Source organism: Bos taurus, chromosome 11 (assembly GCF_002263795.3).
Source record: "Bos taurus isolate L1 Dominette 01449 registration number 42190680 breed Hereford chromosome 11, ARS-UCD2.0, whole genome shotgun sequence".
NCBI lineage: Eukaryota > Metazoa > Chordata > Mammalia > Artiodactyla > Bovidae > Bos > Bos taurus.
In genome coordinates, this window is record NC_037338.1 from 37,521,969 (window position 1) to 37,541,529 (window position 19,561).

At 39.6% G+C, this 19,561-nt stretch overlaps 1 protein-coding gene across 5 annotated transcripts in view; it reads left to right on the forward strand.

Moving 5' to 3' along the window:
- EML6 (EMAP like 6) overlaps nucleotides 1-19,561 on the forward strand; it is a 287,468-nt gene that overhangs the window by 86,673 nt on the left and 181,234 nt on the right. For all 5 annotated transcript variants that reach the window (XR_001501286.3, XM_059891241.1, XM_059891240.1 and 2 more), the window contains 2 exons: nucleotides 12,635-12,794; nucleotides 16,397-16,495. Coding sequence is in view for 4 of the 5 variants with exons in the window: in XM_059891241.1 (XP_059747224.1) it covers nucleotides 12,635-12,794; nucleotides 16,397-16,495 (259 nt within the window). In the remaining variant the exon portion in view is untranslated. The remainder of the gene's footprint in view (nucleotides 1-12,634; nucleotides 12,795-16,396; nucleotides 16,496-19,561) is intronic.

The following is a 19,561-nucleotide window of genomic DNA, read 5'->3' on the forward strand; positions in this document are numbered from 1 at the left end:
CACAAAATTGCACAATTCTGTAATTTTAAAGAATCAAAATTGGTCACTTTTCCATTTAGATGACTATTCCCCTGGAAGAAATACTTTCAAGATTCTCCTCATATTGGAGCATTATATAATCTCATGAAACACAGCTGGTTACTTCTCCCAGCACTTCTGACTCTCTAGTCATGAAAGGAGCACCATCTGAAGTGTTTAATGTAGACCACTTTGAGGAAGCAGAAATGATGAAATCACTTTGAATTCAACAGTAGAACAAACAGGCCATTTAATGCAGCCTTGAAATCTTGTGGCTCAGTTGACAGGATGTGACACAACTGTCAGGCTTGCTTTCCACCTTCCAGATTCTTTGATAATGTAAACTAGCAAATTACGACCTACTCAGAAAATAACTGCATGCTATGATACAATAGAGGTAGAATATTCCAAGAACAAGACAGAGGTATAGTAACATTTTGCCATCTGGCAAAGCCACTGGACCAGATGGATTCACTAATGACTTCTCTGAAGTATTTAAGTAGACCTTACTAAAACACATGACTGGCATATTTAATTATCCTAAATTAACAGGACTTCTGCCAAATATAACCCTCAATGCTTGAGTCATGTTCCTTACTTACAGAAGAAAAAAGAGATGAATAGCTCCAGAAAGCTGGGTTTCGTACAGACCCCTTTCATTAGTCAGCGTTCTCATTACCAAATTGGTGTGTTACAATCTTAAAGCATTATTTCTCGTTTTTCAGAGAATGAATTGTAAGACTAACCATGCTGATCAAATTCATTTTATCAGTGACAATTATACTTGATGAGAACATCTGGGGGTTGATAAATCTGATATAGTCACCAGACATCCCTTCCTACTTCCTGCCTGTGGAAGACTTCTCAACTACCAGATGCATTCTTTTTTGCATAAGTTAATGAATTTTTATTTCTCTGTAACTATTTTCTTGTTTTTATCTGTTTTAATTTCTATGTTTATATCAAAGCAATATTGACACACAAATAAGAAATTACAGAAGGCCTTATAATGAAGAACTGCTCCTGCTCCACCCTTCCACATCCCCAATGCGGTTTCCAAAAGAACACTTTTAATTCTTTTTTATTATTATAATTAATTTTTAATTGGAGGATAATTGCATTACAATATTATGTTGGTTTCTGCCATACCTCAATATGAATTAGCCATAGGTATATATACATCCCCTCCCTCTTGACAGTTTTAAATCTTATGACTGTTCTTTCTGGTGATTACCTATACATCGCTTAACAATATTAATTGTTATTTCTTTCTATTTTTAGTAATTATTTATGGCTGTGCTGGGTCTTCACTGATGCACAGGCTTTTCTCTAGTTGCGGTGCACAAGCTTCTTGTCGCGGCGGCCTCTCTTGTGGAGCACGGGCTCTAGGGCATGTGGGCTTCAGCAGCTGTGGCTCCCGGGCTCTAGAGCACAGGCTCAATAGTTGTGGCTCGTGGGCTTAGGTTGCTTTGTGGCCTGTGGGATCTTCTCAGATCAGGGATCGAGCCTGTGTCTCCTGCACTGGCAGCTGAATTCTTTACCACTGAGCCACCAGGGAAGCCCTAATTGCTTTTTCTTGATTTATCTGTTTTAAACATGATCAACTTCCTTTCAAGACACATGAAAATGTAGCTTATATATGCCATTCTTATGTCCCATCTCATGTCCTCCTCAAAGGGTTCCTATACATTTAATTTTTAATTCTATACATTTAATTTTTTCTATACATTTAATTCCTATACATTTAATTTTTAATTCTGTTACCATTTACCTTTGTAACTTTTATATTTTTGCACTTTTATTTTTGGAGTCATCAACAATAGACAGTGTCTTTTGGCTCCTAGCTTTATATGATGAAGATATTTAGTGACATTGAATGCTCCAGGATTCTTTCACTCAGTATAATATTTTTGAGATTCATCCATGTTATTGTGTGTATCAGTAATTAGTTCATTCCTTGTTTATTGCTGAAAATGGCTCCACTGTATATATAATAATTTGTTTATCCATTCACTGTAGATGAATATTTGAGTTATTCCCAATTTTTGGCTATTATAAATAAAGCAGCTATGAGTATTTGTACATAAGTCTTTATTTAGAGATATTTTATTTCTCTTGGGTAAATATCTAGGGGTGGCATTGTTAGGTCATATGATAACTGTATGTGTAACTTTATAAGAAACTACCAAATCACTTTCCAAAGTGACTTATTATCTTACATCCCTATCAGCAATGTGTATGCATTCTAGCTATTCTACGTCCTTAGCAGCTCTTGGTATTGTCAGCCTTCTCCATTTTAGTTGTCTTTGACAGTATTTAAAGTCTTTGGGATATATATATATGGTTTTTTTACTTTAATTGGAAGCTAATTACTTTACAATATTGTATTTTACATTGGGTTGTCCTCTTACTATTGAAGTGTAAGCATTCTTTTTATGTACCAGGTACAAGTTCTTTGATAATTTTCTTTACCTTATGGCTTCATTTTTCATTTTCCTAATGGTGTCTTTAAAGAGCATAAGCTTTACAAAAGAGACACTGATGTATGGAACAGTCTTATGGACTCTGTGGGAGAGGGAGAGGGTGGGAAGATTTGGGAGAATGGCATTGAAACATGTAAAATATCATGTATGAAACGAGATGCCAGTCCAGGTTCAATGCACGATACTGGATGCTTGGGGCTAGTGCACTGGGACGACCCAGAAGGATGGTATGGGGAGGGAGGAGGGAGGAGGGTTCAGGATGGGGAGCACATGTATACCTGTGATGGATTCATTTTGATATTTGGCAAAACTAATACAATTATGTAAAGTTTAAAAATAAAATAAAAATAATAAATAAAAATAAAGAGCATAAGCTTTAATATTGAAGTCCAGTTTATCAATTGTTTTCTTTTACAGCTAATGAATTCTGTTTCTTCTCTAAAAAATGATTGTCTTTCAAAGGTCACAATGGTTTTCATACGTGTTTTTATATTGGTTGTATGGTTTTAGTTCTTCCATTTAGCTCTCTGGTCATTGAAGATAATATTTGTGAGTGATGAGACGTAAGTGCTGAGGTTTATTCTTTTTTCTATGTGGATGTCCAGTTGTTTTAGTTTAAAACAACTATCTTTCCCCTTTAAGTTACCTTAATGCTTTCATTGGAAGTCAATTGACCAGACAAATATAAGTCTATTGATGGACCCAATTTTGTTCCATCAATCTATATGTCTATATGTCTATCCTTATGCCAGTGCTCTACTTTATGACTCCCTTTTATAAAGGCTTTATGTGGAACTTCCCCTTCTATTAATAGTCTACTCATATTTGTTGATTTCATTATTTGAGTCCAGATTCTCTGACTGTTAATCATGACTATATATAATTTTCGAACTTCTTGCCTAGGGTATCTTCTCCTTTGAATCAGTTCTTTAGATAACCAGTCATCCATTTATGTGGTTTTTACCAGTTTAATTCTCAGAAGGTGGTCTTATTTTTAAATTTTGGAGGATGCATCACAATAGCTCTCCATGCACATGACTTTCCCTGTCTTAGAATGTCAGTCCCCAGGGGCCCCACATGTGTCTGTTTTGAGCAGTCTGGCAGTTGATTAATAACAGCCACACATCTATGCACTGCTTACCATGTTGTAAGCACCCTTGTTTTAGTCATCGCTTTGTTGTTGTTCAGTTACCCAGTCGTGTCCAACTCTTTGCAACCCCATGGACCTCACCATCTCCTGAAGTTTGCCCAGGTTCATGCCCATTGCATCAGTGATGCCATCCAGCCATCTCATCCTCTGATGCCCTCTTCTCCTTCTGCCCTCAGTCTTTCCCAGGGACTTTTCCAATGAGTCGGCTGTTCACATCAGGTGATCAAAGTACTGGAACTTAAGCTAGCATCAGTCCTTCCAGTGAATCTTCAGGGTTGATTTCCCTTAAGATTGACTGGTTTGATCTCCTTGCCATCCACAGGACTTTTAGGAGTCTTCTCCAGCACTACAGTTTGAAGGCATCAATTCTCTGATGCTCTGCCTTCTTTACGGTCCAGCTCTCACAACCATATGTGACCGCTGGGAAGACCATAGCCTTGACTGTAGGGACTTTTGTCGGCAGAGTCATGTCTCTGCTTTTCAACATACTGTCTAGGTCTGTCATTGCTTTCTTGCTGAGAAGCAGTCATTTTCTGATTACATATCTACAGTCAAACCATCCACAGTGATTTTAGAGCCCAAGAAGAGGAAATCTGCCACTAATTCCACCTTGACCCCTTCTATTTGCCATGAATTAATGGGATTGCTTTAGGATTTGTTACATCCTCACAATAGTGCCTACCTTCTTTTAGGTAGAACTGTTATTATTCATATTTTATGGATGAGAAACTGAGGCACAGACAGGTTGAGTAGTTTCCTAAAGGTGATTTGTGAGAAACTTGTATGCCAGTAAGTAGAGGAGATATGCTTCAATGATGTACTGATAACTGTTAAGATCAAGCTCTCCAAGAGAAAATGTATGTATGCATATACATTCATAAGTTTGTTATAAATTTTACTGATATGAATGATGTGTTGTACACAATTTACAAAATAATAATAAAATATATAATACACTATAAATCCCATGTGGCTAATTCTCATAAAATTCTTTCCTTTATTTTTGATGAACTCTTGTATCTATGGCCAACCTATGGTTGCAATTCAACCTTGATTTGACAAAATCAGATGAGGAATAAATACTTTATTACTGTCTGGTTCAGAAAGGAAGTCCCTCACATCACTCACAAATGAATATAGTTCTTTACATGAAGGTGAGTTGATATTTTGTTTGTATTAATAAGAAAAAAGTGAAACAACAAAAATCTATGTCAGAACTTTAATCATTAGCCAGTGATGTGAGTGACTTCCTTGCTAATTGATACTACTTTTTGAATATTGGAAAACTATTTTCTTAATTGTTCATGTTATTCATAATGTCACAGCTATAGACACGACACACTTTTAATAATGTGGAATATACCACATTATTACCTTCTATGTCTTAAGTCTGGACAGTTGAAAAAACAACAAATCAAGCCCTGATTTGTAGCATTTGTTGATTTCCATGATGTGAAAACTCCCACCCTAGCTGATTTCAAACCACTAAGGTGGCATCATTGAAAACAGTTGAAAAAAGATGTGCAGAGAGAGGCACACTGTTCTACAGTGGGCTGGATAGGCTGACAGTAACCTCAAGACTATAGGTAATAGTAAGCTAATTAGGAAGTGATGAGTTTTTGTGTGTATTGCCTTTGTGGTTAATATAATTTATTTAGCTGCAAGTTTATATAATTATTAACAGTGGCCATGTTTAACAACTGATTTGCAAGATTGCTGAAATTTAACAATCAGTTCTTGCTGACACTAGCATGCTACTGCATGCTTTGATCTCAGGCAAAGACAAACCACTAATCTCTTAGCCATTCTTTTCTGTGGCGTTAAGGTACTGCTAGAATATGGTTCCATACCAGTACAAGTATGGCAACACTCTGCATGCAAAATATAATATTGTGTGTCTTTATTTTTCCAAATCACATCTATTCTTATTAGCTGTACCACTCATCAAGGTTGTGAGAAGTCTAATCTGACAGAGCATTGCTCAACCACAGATTGTACAGGGACCCTGAGGCTTGCACAGTTCAGGGCATGGTAGTAGACCTGCTGGTCTGTTGACATTGCTGTCACTTCCACTTGTCCGGCCCAGGCCCACATGGAGGGAAGGGCCATCTCCATGGTGTCAGGTGAGATCACAGCCCCAGGGGTGGTACCCTCGTGCCGAGTGCATCTCTGGGGATGAGGACTTGAGCACGACCACCCTCATCTGAGGTTTCACTGCCTCCAGCCCACTATTTTTAAAAGAGCCTTCCTTTGCCTTTTTATTCTCATGGGTGAACATCCACTGAGGTTGGGCCACTTACTCTGCAGCTCAGAAAGCAGTAGCCTCCCCCTCTGCCCTCAGACAGTTCAGCCTAATCACTAAGATGCACTTCTACCATCAACACTGGAAAATTCTCTCAGGGTTATTTTCAGGGAAAGGAGAGAGAAGGCTTTCATGTTTTCCTGAGACTACTGTGGGGGAAAAAACTACTAACATATAAAGGTATTACTGAGAAAATCCCTGAAGCAACCTGGGCAAAAATGAAGTAAGGCTTTAAAAAAGTCAAGTCTGAATCATGAACATTATTTAAAATGCTGCACTTGGAATAAGTACTCAAATATAGTTTTTTGCCTTTAGGAATTGAGACTGATTGGTGTTGATGAGAGTTTTTTGTTTAACTTCATAAAGCTACCTCTTTTCATGACTCTATTAATTCTCATCTCCCCACACAACATATTGGGAAATCTTCCTCATTTTATCTGACATCAAAAAGACATGGTTTTGCCCTCTCGGCATGCTGGAGAAACCAATCAATTCCTTCTCCCAGACAGGGTGATGAAAGTCCTCTGCAGTGCTTTCTATTGCCATGGCAACAGAAAATAGGATTTCCCAATGGAACTAGATTGATATATACACAGAGAAAAGCAGTTTTTTAAAAGCTCGATCCCTTTTTTGTTGCCATGTGTACAATAAACTGAGTACCAAGGAAAGGACACCAAACCTTTTTCTGTAGGTATGGAATAAGACCTCAATTGTATTGAGACCCTCAGCGAAAGGGAGTCAATTCTGAAAGTTTTAACATTGTGACATTGCTGTTGTAGCAATAATAATCTACAAATTTTGTAGTGTGCCAGTTTTCTTAGAAAAACAGAGATTTTGATTTATGGACCCTCAAATGGAAGATGGACATAAAATATAAGTAAATGTCATCAGTACTTCTAGTCACAGAAAGAATTGCAACCCTGTGATATGGTGAAGAGGGTGCTGGGAAGCCCAGAGTCAACCAGATGTTTTGTGTCATGGTGGTGCTTTCCACTTCTGTAATTTCTTCATGGAATAACACAACAGTCGGCTGATTCTGATGAAATCTTGTCAAAAGGAATTCAGGAGGCAGGATAATTTTCATCATGGCCCCTTAATAGGATAAGGAGACTGACCCTCTTTAATCTGTTGGTTGATCCAAAGGCATTACTTAGGATAGCTTCTTAGTCTTAGGGCATCTCTGTAAAAGAAGCAAAGAGCAATTTTTAAGTAGGCAGTAGGGGGCCAATTTGGAATCCGTATCTATATCTATTAATATATCTATCTATGTCATTTAAATGCTTCTGGACTAAAATTACAAACATGTTTGGAATTAGATGAAAGCAAATCCTGCTCAAAATGACTTTTCATGAAATTCTTGAATTCCTAAATGCAAAGATGTGAGAAGAAGTGAATAGATACCTGATGGTAAGCTTCAAACCTGCTTATTAAAATATTGCTTCTGTAACTGCACCATTACTGATACCTTACATGTATTACACTCTTGCAAATCTTTTGATTAAGGTTTGCTGGTTTCCCCATCCCACTCTCTTAGGAGAATTAAAAAGTGCTGTTGAAATTAAATGACAAATCCAAAACAAAATAAATGCCACTTGGCTCTGCTCTAAAAGATACACGGATTCATGTTGATAATGGCAAAACCAATACAATATTGTAAAGTTAAAAAGTAAACAACAACAACAACAAAAAAGATACATGGATGCTGTCATTCTGTTACTAAAGTGGAAGAAGTGAAGTTTCTGGGAAGCTAATGGAGTAATGGCAAAGTGAATAGAGTCGGTTGTCTATTCGCCCTATTCTTGCCATGGATGTGGATAAATAGGAACACTATGAGTCATTGCAGCGTTGCTTGCAAGCCAGAGAATCAGGTCAGAGACTTGGCTTATAAAAGGAGAAGTAGGTAATTTTCTTAATGTATTCAAACGATAAATAGGAACTTGTATAAATGGGCTATCATGGGCTGGGAAGAGGTGGTTTAAAGAACAGTGTTAAAAAAACTTCTGGCAAAAAAAAAAAAAAAAAATCCAGTGCGGACATTTAAATAAATGTGATAAATTTATGTGCTTTAAAATGAATGAAAAGAATAATAAAAACCAGAGTAAAAACATTTCAAGTCCATAATGGGATGTTTTTGGGTCACCCTGCTAGTTGGATAACATACACTGATAAATTATTTTGAGGGCCTCTCTAAAGATTTGTTGAAAGTTGTTTTTTTCATTTCCTCCTTCATTCAAGGAATGAGGAAAGTCAGGAAATCACAAAATTATAGTTAGAACAACTGCCTGGAATAGCAATTTTTTTTACTGTCGGTTTTTTAGAACCCCTTAAATCTACCAAGTCTCTCAAGCATTTTAATTAGAAGCTGTAATCACAGCAAAAGTGAGTTTCATTTGTGTCTCTTGAAAGTGCCTGAGCATGTAGGGGAAATATGCTCGTTCCTCTTTATTTTCCAGTCCCCGGGGTAGAACCTGTGCTGGTAGCAGTGGAGAGAGGCAGCATGGCAGCCATGACTGTTGGCTCATTCACTTCCTCTTCAGCAAGCAGCTTGCTAATTTACTCCGCCGTGATGTTGGAACTGTGTAGAGTTTTGGAAATGGCCCCTGCTGTCCTGAAAAAGACAGCTTAGTCAAATTCTCTTCATACCTAGAGAGTCTCTTTCTTGGAGACTAAGTGGAATTAAGGCCACCTTTTCCCAGGACCAGGCTTGCAGGCTTCAAACTCAAATGCTGCCAACTGCCTAAGCAAGAAAATGTCAGGTTTGACATGTTCAAGCTTTTCCTTGGCCTCAAACATCCTAAACCTTTCTCTCTGTCTTTCCTTTAAACATCTCTTGACTCATCCTCTCCATTCCATCTACCCCTGTCTCACCTCAGTCTCAACCTAGTGTCTAACGGGCCTGTCTGCCTCGTCTCCTAATAGACCTTACGCATCTGTTCTTTCCACTCTTCCTTACTGCTACTAGGGTTACCTTCTTAAACTATGAAGCTATTGATGTTGTTTACTGCTAATAATTGTCAGTGATGCCCTCTGACAATAAAAGGGCTTTCAAGACTGCCCTGGCCAGCCCATTATCTGTTTACTTGTCCGTCCTTCCTTTTAAGATGGGCTTCTTGAAAGAAAGGCAGTGTATTTTCTATTTATGTTATCTATGGCACCCCCTGACATTTCATAGTTTTTTAAATAAGGATTTCTTGAATAAATGAATGAATGATAAAGTGTTCTCCAATCTTAAAATGTTTTAAAGCCTCTGAGAGTCACTTATATGGATGACACCACCCTTACGGCAGAAAGCGAAGAACTAAAGAGCCTCTTGATGAAAGTGAAAGAGAGTGAAAAAGTTGGCTTAAAACTCAACATTCAGAAGACTAAGATCATGGCATCTGGTCCCATCACTTCATGGCAAATAGATGGGGAGACAGTGGAAATAGTGACAGACTTTATTTTTGGGGGCCTCCAGAATCACTGCAGATGGTGATTGCAGCCGTGAAATTAAAAGACACTTGCTTCTTGGAAGAAAAGTTATGACCAACCTATACAGCATATTAAAAAGCAGAGATATTACTTTGCCAACAAAGGTCCGTCTAGTCAAAGCTATGGTTTTTCCAGAAGTCATGGATGTGAGAGTTGGACCATAAAGAAAGCCGAGCACTGAAGAATTGATGCTTTTGAACTGTGGTGTTGGAGAACACTCTTGAGAGTCCTTTGGACTGCAAGGAGATCCAACCAGTCTATTCTAAAGGAAATCAGTCCTGAATATTCATTGGAAGGACTGATGCTGAAGCTGAAATTCCAGTACTTTGGCCACCTGATGTGAAGAACTGACTCATTTGAAAAGACCCTGATGCTGAGAAAGACTGAAAGCAGGAGGAGAAGGGGATGACAGAGGATGAGATGGTTGGATGGCATCACCGACTCAATGGACTTGAGTTTGAGTAAGCTCTGGGAGTTGGTGATGGACAGGGAGGCCTGGCGTGCTGCAGTCCGTGGGGTCACAAAGAGTCAGACACAACTGAGCGGCTGAACTGACTGTGAAAAGGCTACCCTTTAATGTGTTTTATTTTTATGTTACTCCTTATAACTGTCCCTGGAGATATTTTCCAGCAAGCACTAAGATGGCCAACTCAGACTTGGGGCATCCAGGTGTTTCCCATCCCCGTGTATCCTCTTCTGTCTGCCCCTCCATCAGGTCCTACATTCACTCCCACCACAGCTAAAGCCGCGAAGTCACCTGCAGCTTGTTTGTCTTCCTGGGAACCCCACCCTCCCCCACCCAGACCAGGCTCAGCTCAGGCCCATGAGCTCCCTGACAGAGTTCACAAGAGGAGCACAGTTCATGATGAAGGCCCTGCCCGGAGTGGCCCACTCCCCCACTGCTGGGTGCTAGCTGGTGGGCCAGGTGGGAAAGGAGAGCAGTGCCCTGAGGGGTGTTTCAGGGGAAAGGCTTGAGGAAGAGGCAGTCACAGTCTCCCAGGATGAATGCCAGACACCTTGTTCCTGCTAGGGGGAACAACAGGCCCCCAGGACATGCCCTGAGATGGTGCATTAGGGTTGTTGCAGCCCAAGATGGGATTGAACCCATCTTTCAGGGTCCTTCCTCCTGAGAGGTGATAGACTTTCAGCTGGCCTGTGTGCGTTTCACTCCCAGGTTCTGAACTCAAGCAGCATCAGCCATGCACAGCCTTTGGGTCAGAGCCTGGTCCCCATCACCCAGCCAGCCCCCTGGGGGGAGTGCCCTGTACTGTGACTCAGCGTCAGGGTTGGGGGAGGGGAGGGCAGGTGAGGCTGATAGAGATTTGCTTGATGGGCAGTGTGATCCAGACTCCTTTCTGGTTGAAGTGTCCTTGCTAGCTTTAGCAGCACCCAGGTTTTTCTCATCCCCATCACCTCTGCCTCTGCAGTTCTCCCAAGATTCTCTGAGACCGTGAGATGGGGCTGGGTGCTTCTGGGAAGGGTGGTGGTTGCAGAAACGCCTTGGCTTGATTCTTCTGAGATGCCCCTGATGGTCAGTGCTCCCAGCTCACCCTCTTCCTGCCCCTCCGTCTGGACCTGCACTCACTCCCCACACCACAGCTGAAGCCACAAAGCTCATCCTCAGAGCAGCTCCAACTCTACCCTCTTTGCCTAACAAGAAAAAACAAAAACTCGTCGAGCATCCAGCCTTGTCAGGAGAGGGCAAATGGAGCATTGGAAGGCAGCTAAGGAGGCAGTCGGGGGACCAAGACCTGTGAATAGGGACATTAGAAGTTCCTGAGAAGACCAGCTGCACCCGAGCACCAGGGTCCAAGGGCCCTGGGAGGGCCGACGGTAAGGAAGAGGAGCCAGCACTCGGGGTCCTGTGCAAAAGCTGGTGCTAGGTGTGCAGGGAGACCCACAAGATGAGCACAGTCGGGTGAGAGACCCCCGAACAGGCTATAGGGCTGGGTGGCTACAGAAGTGGGGGTGGGGGTGTGCTACACATGGAGCAAAGAAAGACTCAGGAAGTAGACGGTTTTCTGAAAGGAGCACCACCTGTATGTTGGTTGTATCTTTCCCTTACCAGTTTCACAAATAATGATGATAATAAAACTTGTATTGCATGTTTACTCTATGCTAAGTTCATTGTATCATCAGTTTTCATATATTACCTCCATTTTATAGATGAGGAACCCAAGGACAAAAGAGATCAAGTAGTGTGTCCAAGGAACTACAGGTAGTGAGGGGCAGCCAATGTGCAAATCAAGGTGTCAATTTCAGAGCCTATATTCTTATAAAAGTCAAGCTGAAAGGTGAACAGGGAAAAAAACATCTAGTTGTGTTAGTTGTGTAGACAGATGCTGAAACTGAAAAGAAAAATAATTCTACCTTTGCTTATTGTGTAAACAGTCATCTGCTTGCTTTTTTTATAGGTCTCTCTCTCTTTTTAAATTACCAACACATATCTTTAGAAAGGCACAATCTCTTTGCACAACAAATTTGAAACATTAGACTGATTTCTCATCCAGGCATAATAATGATCACATTTCTCCTTCTTGACTACTACAGAGTCCTTGAAATTCCAGTTGGCATTTGACAAAGTTTTATTTTGATTGGACTACAGATGTAAGAAAAATTCTATACAAACCATAGGCAGGGTAATTTGCGGTTCTGTTGGTGTCATGATGATTTATGTAAAATAGAGATTTTCATTTAAAATACATAATCTATGGCAGCAGATACAGAAACAGCACTTGACTCTGATACCCCCTCCATGCTTTGAAATCCTAATAAGGATGGTACCCAGAGCTTCTGCAAGCAGATTTAATCAATTCTGTGAAGTGCACTTTCTCCTGGCAACAGCATTTTTTTTTTCAATTTAAAGTCAAAAGAACTTGAAAGCTGAGTAATATTTTCAAAACCAGTAAGTAAATATCATAACATAAGGCAATTATAGAATATAGGCGGTTTTCTAATCATAGAATTATAACAGTTGTCTGATTTTCAGGTTTACCAAGTGGGTAAAATCTGATGAAATGATAGCTAAACTGTGCTAAGCCTCTCTTCACCAAAGTTAAACATTTCTATTAGACCAATCAGCTAAATAATTTCTTTGGGTTTTGGATTATCTTGTTAGATTAAAATTAGAAATGTGGATAAAAGATAATCAATTTTTTTTTTTAGCTTTGTTCAACAGAATGATGTGAAAGAGGCCCTTTTCTGTTTCAGCCTTGCCTTACATCCAGATAAAACTCTCGTTGCGACTGGCCAAGTTGGGAAGGAGCCATATATATGTATATGGGATTCCTATAATGTCCAAACTGTGTCTATTCTTAAAGATGTCCACACACATGGAGTTGCCTGCCTGACTTTCGACTCGGATGGACAGGTATGTATCTTTTTCCATTTTCTTTTTCCATAATGACCTCGCACAAGTCACCTAGAATTATAATGAACATAGCCTATAGGCTCTGAAAGCCTATCAGCCCTCCCTGTCTTCCCTTGTCAGCCTCCTAGAATCCTCACCTGTTTGGTTCTTTTCTATGCTCATGCCACTGACACCCACCTCTGGATAGGATCCAGTTTTGGTTCCCCCAGTTTCACCATTTGGTTAAAAATGCCTCCAGAAAGTGAACTCATGTTGATTAGGTTCATAGTGACTCAATGATTGTACTTTATCTTCCATTGTTAACTTCCTGTTTGGAACGAGGGTTGGACCAAACCTTTTTCACAGACCTCCAGCCCTGAGCATCTCCTTGGTTCCCCTTGTTTCAGAAAATAGCATCACCTCCTGATATTCACTGACAAGATTCTGACTCTTTAACCTTGACGTGACTTCTAACTCCGCTTCCCTATCCACTGCCTCTGATTCAAGCAGTCACTGATCATGTGTATTTATTAGTTTCTTTACAGTGACTCTGACATTCATTCTCTTCTTCCCATTTTCCCTGCCACCAGTCATCTCTTAACTAGTCTCCTCCACACAGTCAATTTCTTGCTAATGCATTCCACCAACTGAAAAAGTGTCAGAATATTATTTAAAAACAAGAAAAGTTTGGAGTACCCCCTGACTGAAGTCCATACCTTGTGGCTGGGCATTCGCTGCTAATCAGCTTTTCTGTCCTTGTCTTCACTGTTCCCCTGCAGTCAAGCTGGACACGTCAGTGAGATTCCTCTATGAGACCAGACACTGGGGCACCTGCAGACCCTTTCTCATGCTGCCCTCTCCACCTTCAGTGCCTGCTCACACTCCTTGCCCTTTATAGTGACTCATACTTCCAGGACCCTTCATAGGTCTTCAGGAAGCCTTCCCAGTCTCCCCTTCCAACAAAGTGACTCTCTTTCCTTGGACTTCAGCAACACTTGATAGAAAAGATTTCTTCATGTATTAATAGATACATCTCAATTTAAAAAATAGATATATCTCAATTTAAAAAAACATGTTACAGAGAAGGGACTGGAAATACAGAGACCTCATTCCTGGCTCTCCCTGCATTTACCTCCTCACTAAAGCCTTGCCTTTTCTTCTAGCCTTCTCCATGTTCCTAAGACACCCTTCCTCTGTCCCTTCCACCCTTTGTATTTATGCCAGTTAATTCCTTCAATCTTTTTTTTTGGTAAATTTCAGAGGTACTTCTCTTAAGTTCATATTGGGTTTCCAAGGTGGCACGGTGGTAAAGAAACCGCCTGCAGTGCAGGAGACGCAAGAGACGTGGGTTTGATCCCTGGGTCAGGAAGATCCCCTGGAGAAGGAAAGGGCAACCCACTCCAATATTCTTGCCTGGAAAATTCCATGGACAGAGGAGCCTGGTGGGCTACAGTCTGTGGGGTTGCAAAGAGTTAGACACGACTGATCGCTCATAATGTAGAAAGACCTGTGAAATTACTTATAGAAAATTGACCAAACTGAGAGTTTGCAGGCAGTTCAGTAGATTATAGGACTTGGACCTGATTTGGGTAGTGATCATTTCGTTCAGTTCAGTACACATGTAGACCCCTTGGTGTATGTTTTTAACTACTCTGTAATCTCATAATTGAATCAAGATAATGCGTAAGTTCCATTATATCCAGGTCTTAAGAGAAATAGCTAGATAGTGACATGTATTCAGGTTTGCAGTTGCTGACTTCCTGATTAGGTTGAATGTGTCAGAATGCATATGCAAGTGGAGATGAATGCTTAGATGTGAACTCACATGCACATTCTCTAATCTGATTTTGTTTTTCTAACAAACACTCTTTATCAAAATTCGTTCTGAAGCACACAAGGAAAATGTCATGCAGCGGAGGGAGATCCAGCTGTAACTTTTAGCTTTTTGTTCATGTTATTTTGTGTTCGAATCCTTGTTATTTTTTAGGTTCCATTTTGGAGGTTCAGGTAGGGGTGGACTGCGTGATACTTTCATAACTGTCAGCTGAGAAAAATGCCCTCCTATTTGTTTGCTGTGATGGATTTCATGGCTTGTTGATGCCTATGACTTCAGATCTACCTTTTTCCCTGGACAGAGTTCACTAAAATTGAGTGATGTTTAGAAAGTGACAAATGGCCTGTCACCTTACAAGCAACAAAAGGCAATAGAAATGCTTTTCGAGTAATAGGGCCTGTCACTGCAAATGAACAGAATAGATTTCTTTTGGCTTTTTCTCAATCTTTTTCACATTTCTCATGTGGGTTTTACGTTAGGGCCCATGTTTATGTTAACTAATTTTCTATTTAAGTAAAGAGAAAAGAAAAAATAAGCTGAATGGAATCCACCCACTCCAAATTTTCATGTATAGATAAAAATGCAACCATGTACTAGAATCATTTCTATTGCTGGAACTCTCAATTGAAAATTACAGCAAAGATCTGCTTTCATTAAGAATCCATTTTAGACCCTCCAGCTATATATTTTTTTAATCCTAAATATTCCTAATGGAAGTCACCTTTAGTGAAGAAACCTGAATAATTTCTGCATAACAACACATGTATACATTTAGCCACATATGGCTGTCTATCATTGCTTGAATACGCACATACACACATACTCAGTGAAATACGTAAGCTCACCTACTCTTATATTTGGTAGTGATGTCTTAAAAACCTTTGATTTACATTATTTCACAGTCCATACAACACTATTTTGTAGACAGAAACAAATACTTTGCACTCATTTTACAGTTGAAAAAACAGAAATTTAAGGAGTTTAGTTAACTTTCTAATGTCTGTGTCTGGCTAATCACAAAGTCAAAAGAGAAGCCAAATCTGCTTACTCCCAGCCCAGACCTCTCTCTGTTACATAGTGCTGTTTTTTTTTTTTTTTTTTTTTTGAGTGCTGTTCTCCTAGAAGCTCCAGTTTTGGTGTCCCTAATACATGTTTCAACACTATTGATTTTGTATATACACAGGTTTTGGATTTCTTTTCCCTTCCAGGACAAGTTTCTGATCTGAATCCAAATAATTTAGTTTTGGAGATGAAGTATCAGGTTACTTTTACTAAACTTATGTACCCTTCTCTAGTCACTTCAAATGTCCGTGAAATTATGAAACTTAAGAATGAAGATAATATTAATGGGATTTATTCTCCATGTGTTTGTCAAACCCATTCATTTTAACTGTTTGGTGAGGCTTTTCAACTTAAGAATCCTAGACTCTCTTAAAGCCATATTAGACTCTTAAAGCCAATTAAAAAAATTTAAGCCGCTCCTTCTAGTTCTGATTTCCACTAGTTCTGATTTCCACTGATGAATCAGAGACTTCATGAGATTTTGCATGTTTGTTATGTTTGTTATTATGTTAAATTAGTTGCAGGTTTTAAGTCACTGAAATTTTATTATATGCTAATAGAAAAGTATCTACTTTGATATCTTTAGTTTTGAGAAATCATTTTTTTCCATAAGAAATTCAATACCTGGCCCACAGTAGGCAATAAGAACTATTTATTGAAAGACAGCATGGATAATAGGAAATCTTCCCATCATTTTCTGAAGTTAAATTTTTGTTCTTATTCTTAGCGTTTAGCCTCTGTGGGATTGGATGCCAAAAACACAGTCTGCATTTGGGACTGGAGAAAAGGAAAACTTCTGGCCTCAGCCACTGGCCACTCTGACCGGGTAAGAAGACCTTGTTGGATCAAACCATGCAGGTTTCATTACTGTGGGGGAACTGTGATGTAGCTCTCAAAGTTGTAATTGTTTTTTAAAGTAAATTTGCCACATGTAGATTTTCCTTCCATATTCAACTTAAAAACTTACTGATTAAGAAAATTAATTTATGACTAGTAGCTATGTTGGCATGATCTCTTCTGGTGATCAGATACTTTAAATTGTTACTGCTGTTCCTTTGTAAAATAAATTTTTGATACTGACATTTAGCTTTGTAAAATAAAAATAGAATTGAATTTGAAACTGTATGTACCATTTCAATGCATTCATCTAGAAATGGAAATAGTTGTTAGAAAGTAATATTCTCAAAGATATGTTTACCAATATATATGTTTGAATTTCAAATGAATGTGATGACAACTGTGTGATTCTGTTATATTTGAGAACCTGGAATTTAACTGTGGTCTCCTTACCATTCATGTTGAAGTCATTGTGATCACAGATGATAATTCTATGTAGGCATAGCTGGAAAGATGGGATAGGAAGCAGGCATGTACATTAGTCGGAAATCTATTTCTCTAGTTGTCTAGAATAATTAAAATAATTTCACTACTTTATCATCTTGATTTTCTAATTTTAGAAAATGAATCTGTATGACTGTCTTACGTTGATTCCTAGTTGTTCTATATTTCTGCAAAATATGCATGCCTGCTAAAACACTGCAGTGTGTCCAACTCTTTGCAACTCTATGGACCATAGCCCACCAGGCTCCTCTGTCCATGGGATTCTCTAGACAAGAATACTGGAGTGGGTTGCCATGTCCTCCTCCAGAGAGATCTTCCCCACCCAGGGGTTGGACCCACATCTCTTACATCTACCTGCATTGGCAAGTGGATTCTTTACCACTAGGACCGCCTGCGAAGCCCCTGCAAAATATAATCCCATGCAAAATGAGGCTCTAATTAAATATTAAATTCACTGCCTCTTGCTTGGTATGAACACTTAAAAGATTTCTTTATATGAATGATATACTCATCTAGGGAGAATTGTCCTTTTAAGAGCACCCCAAAATTATGAGCTTTCCTGATAGCTCAGATGGTAAAGAATCTGCCTGCAATGCAGGAGACCTGGGTTCGATCCCTGGTTTGGGAAGATCCCCTGGAGAGAAAGGAATGGCAACCCACTCCAGTATTCTTGCCTGGAGAATCCCATGGACAGAGGAGTCTGGTGGGCTTGAGTCCACAGGGTTGCAAAGAGTCAAACACAATTGAGTGACTAACACACACACGTTAAAAATTCCTTTTGCTCTCAGTTCAGTCCCTCAGTCCTGTCAGACTCTTTGCAACCCCCGGGACTTCAGCATGCCAGGCTTCCTTGTCCATCACCAGGGAAGTTTGAGCTTGCTCAAACTCATGTCCATCGAGTCGGTACTGCCATCCAACTATCTCATCTTCTGTCATCCTCTTCTCCTGCCTTAAATCTTTCCCCGCGTCAGGGTCTTTTCTAATGAGTCGGCTCTTTGCATCAGGTGGCCAAAGTATTGGATCTTCAGCTTCAGCATCAGCCCTTCCAGTGAATATTCAGGACTGATTTCCTTTAGGATTGATTGACTGATTTGATCTCCTTGCAGTGCAAGGGATTCTCAAGAGTCTTCTCTAACCACAGTTCAAAAGCATTAATTCTTTGGTACTCAGCTTTCCTTATGGTCCAACTCTCACATCCATACATGACTACTGAAAAAACCATAGCTTTGACTAGATGGACTTCTGTTGGCCAAGTAATGTCTCTGCTTTTTAATATGCTGTCTAGGTTGGTCATAGCTTTTCTTCCAGGGAGCAAGCATATTTTAATTTCATGGTTGCATTTACCACCTGCAGTGATTTTAGAACCCAAGAAAATAAAGTCTTTCACCGTTTCCATTGTTTCCCATGTTTTTTGCCATCAAGTGATGGGGCCGGATGCCATGATCTTTGTTTTTTGAATGTGGAGTTTTAAGCCAACTTTTCACTCTCCTCTTTCACTTTCATTAAGAGGCTCCTTAGTTTCTCTTTGTTTTCTGCAATAAGGGTGGTGTCATCTGCATATCTGAGGTTATTGATATTTCTCCCTGCAATCTTGATTCCAGCTTGTGCTTCATCCATCCCGACATGTCACATGACGTACTCTGCATATAAGATACATAAGCAGGGTGACAATATACAACCCTGATGTACTACTTTCCCAATTTTGAACCAGTCTGTTGTTCCATATCTTGTTATAACTGTTTCTTCTTGACCTGCATACAGGTTTCTCAGGAGGCAGGTAAGGTGGTCTGGTTTTCCCATCTCTTTAAGAATTTTCCATAGTTTGTTGTGATCCACACAGTCAAAGGCTTTAATGTAGTCAATAAAGCAGAAGTAGATGTTTTTCTGGAATTCTCTAGCTTTTTCTGTGATCCAGTGTATATTGGCAATTTGGTCTCTGGTTCCAGTGCCTTTAATCCAGCTTGAACATCTGGAAGTCCTTGGTTCATGTACTGTTGAAGCCTAGCTTGGAGAATTTTGAGCATTACTTTGCTAGCATGTGAGATGAGTACAATTGTGCAGTAGTTTGAACATTCTTTGGAATGGCCTTTCTTTGGGATTGGAATGAAAACTGACCTTTTCCAGTCCTGTGACCACTGCTGAGTTTTCCAAATTTGCTGAGATGTTGGGTGCAACACATTAACAGCATCATCCTTAATAGCTCAGCTTGAATTCCATCACCTCCACTAGCTTTGTTCGTAGTAATGTTTCCTAAGGCCCTCCAGGATGTCTGGCTCTAGGCGAGTGATCACACCATTGAGTTAATCTGAGTCATGAAGATCTTTTTTGTATAGTTCTTCTGTGTATTCTTGCCACTTCTTCTTAATGTTTTCTGCTTCTGTTAGGTCCATGCCATTTTCGTGCTTTATTGTGCTTTGCATGAAATGTTCCCTTGGTATCTCTAATTTTCTTAAAGAGATCTCTAGTCTTTCCCATTCTACTGTTTTCCTCTATTTCTTTGCATTGATCATTAGGAAGGCTGTATTATCTTTTCTTACTATTCTTTGGAACT